The 4,791-nt window shown below is 30.1% G+C and overlaps 1 protein-coding gene across 1 annotated transcript; it reads right to left on the minus strand.

Annotated features, from left to right (window-relative positions):
• Window positions 1-6: 6 nt before the first annotated feature.
• LOC106692752 (CCAAT/enhancer-binding protein epsilon) lies at window positions 7-2,791 on the minus strand. The gene has a single exon (XM_014438876.3). The coding sequence runs from the start codon at window positions 2,741-2,743 to the stop codon at window positions 2,087-2,089; it is 657 nt and encodes a 218-aa protein (XP_014294362.1). The 5' UTR covers window positions 2,744-2,791; the 3' UTR covers window positions 7-2,086.
• Window positions 2,792-4,791: the final 2,000 nt, after the last annotated feature.

Below are 4,791 nucleotides of genomic sequence, written 5' to 3' on the forward strand. Positions count from 1 at the left end.
TCAATAAAAAAATAAAATAAATAAAGTTTAAAAGAAAAAAAAAAGAATCTTAAAGAAAAAATAATAAAAGAGACATTAAAACTATGAAAATATATTATCATAATAAAATAAATATATTTGTATAAAATAACTTACATTATCAAATAAAGCAAACATTTCTAAAAAAAAAATTTACCACATATTGTCAAAAGTAATTCTTTCTCACTACACATTTAACAATTGGCATATTTAAATACGAAATAATTAAATATTTTCAAGATTGGTGACATCATTAATTAGTTATTTAAAAATAATATTTTATATATGACCTATTTAATTTATATATTTATTTTTTCTTTTTACAAAGATTATCACAGGTAGGTAAGACACATTTAACAGGTAAACTAACGTACAGTCAACAGTATCAGTGATCTTACAATAGATATATATATTTATATTCATTAATAAAAATTATTACTTCTTTTATAAATATAGATATCGAAATTTTATTTAATCATCTTTTACATAAATAATTTCTAAGTACTTTACTGTGCGTTCGTTGTATGTAAGTCTACTCTGAGACAACTGGTGATAAGAATTCATTTTTTCATGTAAGGCATTTCGTTCTGTTATTTAGCAAGAGCTTTAATTTAGAGGTTTCATTATTTTAAAAGGACTAAATTGATAATTAAAAAAGGAAATTTCAATATTTCTGTGTCCTGCTTGAATTTTCAGCATCGGCGAAACAAATAATCCCGTTTCAGAAACATAAGACGAAGAGATGAAATATTATAAAATAGTAAGGATGCGTTACTATCATTTCAACGTGCTATTTCAGTTTAATCGAAAACGAAAAAAAAAAAAAAAACCATAAGAAACGTATTCTTGTGTCCTTTAATCACAAAACTGATAAGATTAGTATCATGTGATTGGAGTACTAATTATTAAAATGGTTGACAGATATTCTGTTTTCCAATTGGTCAAGGTCATCCTATATCCAAATGATTTGTTTTTCCGAAGCAAATCCTAATAACATCCATCTGGATTACATATTTGTCAAAGCAGTAAAAACAGAAATGACTCCTTTTCCTCAATACAATAAAATTGTATTTTTACCATAATTTATAATTGTAATAAAACACTCATTAAATTTATAAAAATACTTTTTTTAATTAATTGAATGAAACAGAACTTTTAAAGCCATTTAATAATTGACAATTTAAACAAAAAAATAAAAATAAAGATTAATTTAAAACGGTGATAAACAGGCCAACAGTAACTGCCCTTAGAACAAGTAGCCGATTTGAAATGAAATGTTTGTGGTATTTTGCATGGATAGATTAGCTATGTGTAAATAATTAGATGCACACCAATCCATGCTAATAATAATCAACATTTCCTTTTAAAAAACAATATTAATAGCCCTTGAGTATTTTATAAATATACTAAATAAAAACAAAAATTTATCCAGTCGAAAAAATAAATTGTAAAAACATTTAGAAAAAAATAAGAAATGCTATATCAAACCAGGTAATTGTCTAGAGACCTTTCAAGCAAGTTACTGATTTTTATGCCAAACAATTTACAATTAAAGGATTGTTCTAATAAAACAGTAATCTGGAACCAACTGAAAAAGAATGTACTCGCCTCTAAATATCGAAGCACTGGTCACAAACTCTTGCTGGGATGTTCCTTTCAGCAGTCTCACCAATTTACAACACACTTGTCACTAGGCAATAAATGGATACAGCTCTCAGGACAATGTTTCTTTTCTTTGAAGCTAAACCAGGGGCTTTATATATTTCAATAACAGTCATTGCTACAGAAGAAAAAAAATATATATGTATGTGTATTTATAGAGGTTTATGCATATGTAATTGTTTATGTATATATAAGAGTTGGGGTGCGTGAACGCCCGGGCGTGTGTTTATGTTGGTATATGCTATTTTCCTAGTAAGGTTTATTGAGAAAACATTACCTCTCATTATCCGATATGGTATATGAGTTCATATATATTTATGTAAATAAATATATATATATGATCTCTTGTAAGGGGACGATATATACTGTACATATGGTAACTATGCAGAGAATAGTCAATTCGAGTTCAGTGCTGCTGGTAAGACTCGAGGTGTTTGTTGAGTTCCCTATGGAGGTGTTCTGGGAGGACTCCGACTGAACTGAACAGAGATCTAAGCACGTTCAGTTCCTCGGTGAGCAATTCTATTCTTTTTTGAAGGCGCTCATTTTCCTTCATCAGTAACTTCACCTTCTCTTCAGTTTCCCTCGAACGCATCTTGGCCTTCTCACGTGACTTCCTCACAGCTATGTTGTTCCTCTCTCTGCGCCTCTTGTACTCATCCGTGTTCTTGTCGATAGACTTGGAGTGCTTACGGAGTTGGTTCTTGAGCATAGGCGATGCGAATGCCCCAGCATATCCCCTGAATTCCTCAGAAGGTTCCTCTTTGACCTCTGGAGGCTGGAAATGTACCGGTTGAGGAACATAGGCTAACCTTTGGTAGCGGCCAGCTTGCTGATGTTGCTGGACCAAAGGTTGTCCTTTGGGCTGTAAGATATCTGTGAAAATACCTTCTCCGAACTGGCTGTCATCTATGAGGTTTTGCAGATCTAGAGATATCTCGGGGCTGTTGAGGTCATGAAGTTCAGTATACCTCTTGACGGCGTGAAGTTGGCCGGGTAGAGGTTGCTGCTGATGCTTCTTCCCCTCCCCTAGAGGACTGTCGTACAGCTGCGGTGACTCCATGGCCAACACTGAACCTAGCCCAGCCGGCTTTCCCCACTCGACTGTCCTCACCTCCCCACCACTACCCATTCCCTTACCCTCACCTACAAGTTATCCTTATCAAATCACGTCCCTACAACTTGCCCACTTCCACATTTTCCTTATCTCATCCATTATATGGAAAATTTTATCAACGAATTTATAAGATTTACATTATATTTGAAATTATTGAATATTAATCTAGCAATACGTTTAGATATATCGTAAAAAATTAATTTTTATTACTTAATAGTCAGTACAAATTTGCTTTAATATACTATGTAATTTAAAAATAAAATTTTTATACATACAATACATTTAATGAAAATTCGTATTAAATAAAAATGTATATATGTAGTTATTTAAAGACAAATTAATTCTTATGTCTATATAACTTAGAAAATACATGTTATTAAGAAATCATATTTCATTGTAATTGTAAGATAAAGAAAAGAGAAGAGAGTATATTTAATATTTAAGCCGACTAAACGAAATATATACGGAAAATTATTTTTTAAAAACTGACAGCTATCTGTATGATTCATCTTTGTCCTTAATATCGAGTTGGAAATGTAGATTATTTATTTCAAATAAGGCAGAAAATAATTGAATAAATTTAGGAAGGGAATAAATTGATAAATTTGGCGAGCTACTTCACCTGCGATCAGGTAAGGATTGTTAAATAAACATATCTTGCTTTTGACGAATTTTATTTTATTTGAAACAAATGAATTCATATCATTTATCATGTCTATTTATATTTAGATTTTCAATCAGCTATTGAAAATTAAGTAATTGATTGCTGGAGTCAATAAGACGTATTTAAAGTCAAACATACTCTATAGCGGACGACCTTCTTAACGGACAATTTTATTGAAATCCAGCTAACAAGATACAAATTTAATACATTTGAACCCTCTATAATGAAACCCCTCCACACCGGACGCTGGCATTCCACATAAGCACTTTCCACTCCTAAGTAACGATTTCAGAACTAAATTTAAATTATATTAAATTTATTTTAATAGTAAATACCACTAAAACCCCCTAGTTTCTAATCTTGCATCCTGTTCCATTCCTACCAATCCTCCGAGGCGCCTGAAAAGAAGATGGCCACGAGACCAGCAATGTAAAATGTCATTAGAGTGCTACCAATGGGTAGTTTCTCTACACGCCTGTAACACTCCAATTTAACTTGGATTAGATTTACTAAATGTATTATAATGTACAGTTGTAAATAGCAATAAATAAATATTTTAAAAAAAAAATAGTAAATACAAATACTGTTTTGGAGAATACATTACCGAAAATTCGTATCAAATAAAAATGTAAGAATGAAGTTATTTAATGGCAAATTAATTCTTATGTCAAATAATTAAGATTGTATATGTTAGTTATAAATCATATTCCACACTAATTGTAAAAATAAAATTAAAAAAGAAGAGAACACACTATTGTCTTAACTGTACATTCATTATTAGATAAACAAAAATTCTAGACATCAATAATTCACGAATTTACATGAGCCTGCATTAATTATCATTTTTTTCTTTTATTGTTTTATTCTTAATTTCCAGTCCACTTTCTCAAAAAATCATTCCAGTAGGCATGAGACATTCAGTGTATATAAAAAGGAATTAACCGACCCCTCAAAATTTGAGGTCTTATGTTCCATGATAAGTGGAATCAAAACAATCAAATTGAACAAATCCGTCTATCTGTATGGACTTGCGAGTTATCACGTATAATATTATAAATATAATTCAATTGAATTATAAAATAAAAGTTAGTATTTGAACTGTTTGAATAACGGACAAAACTATCTTTTCTAGCTGTACGTTACGTAAAGGTTTCACTGTATGTATTAATACTCAAAATATCGAATAGATAAAACTGTTAAGTCAATTGTAGTATTCAAATATTTAATTGACAAATAATTTCAATTTTTCAATCGGTGTTAAATTCATTTGGGTCTACGATACATATTACTGTAATTATTTAAGTAGTATATATAGTATATATAAATATAT

This window comes from Halyomorpha halys, unplaced genomic scaffold (genome assembly GCF_000696795.3).
Source record: "Halyomorpha halys isolate HHAL.00 unplaced genomic scaffold, Hhal_1.1 Scaffold69.1, whole genome shotgun sequence".
NCBI lineage: Eukaryota > Metazoa > Arthropoda > Insecta > Hemiptera > Pentatomidae > Halyomorpha > Halyomorpha halys.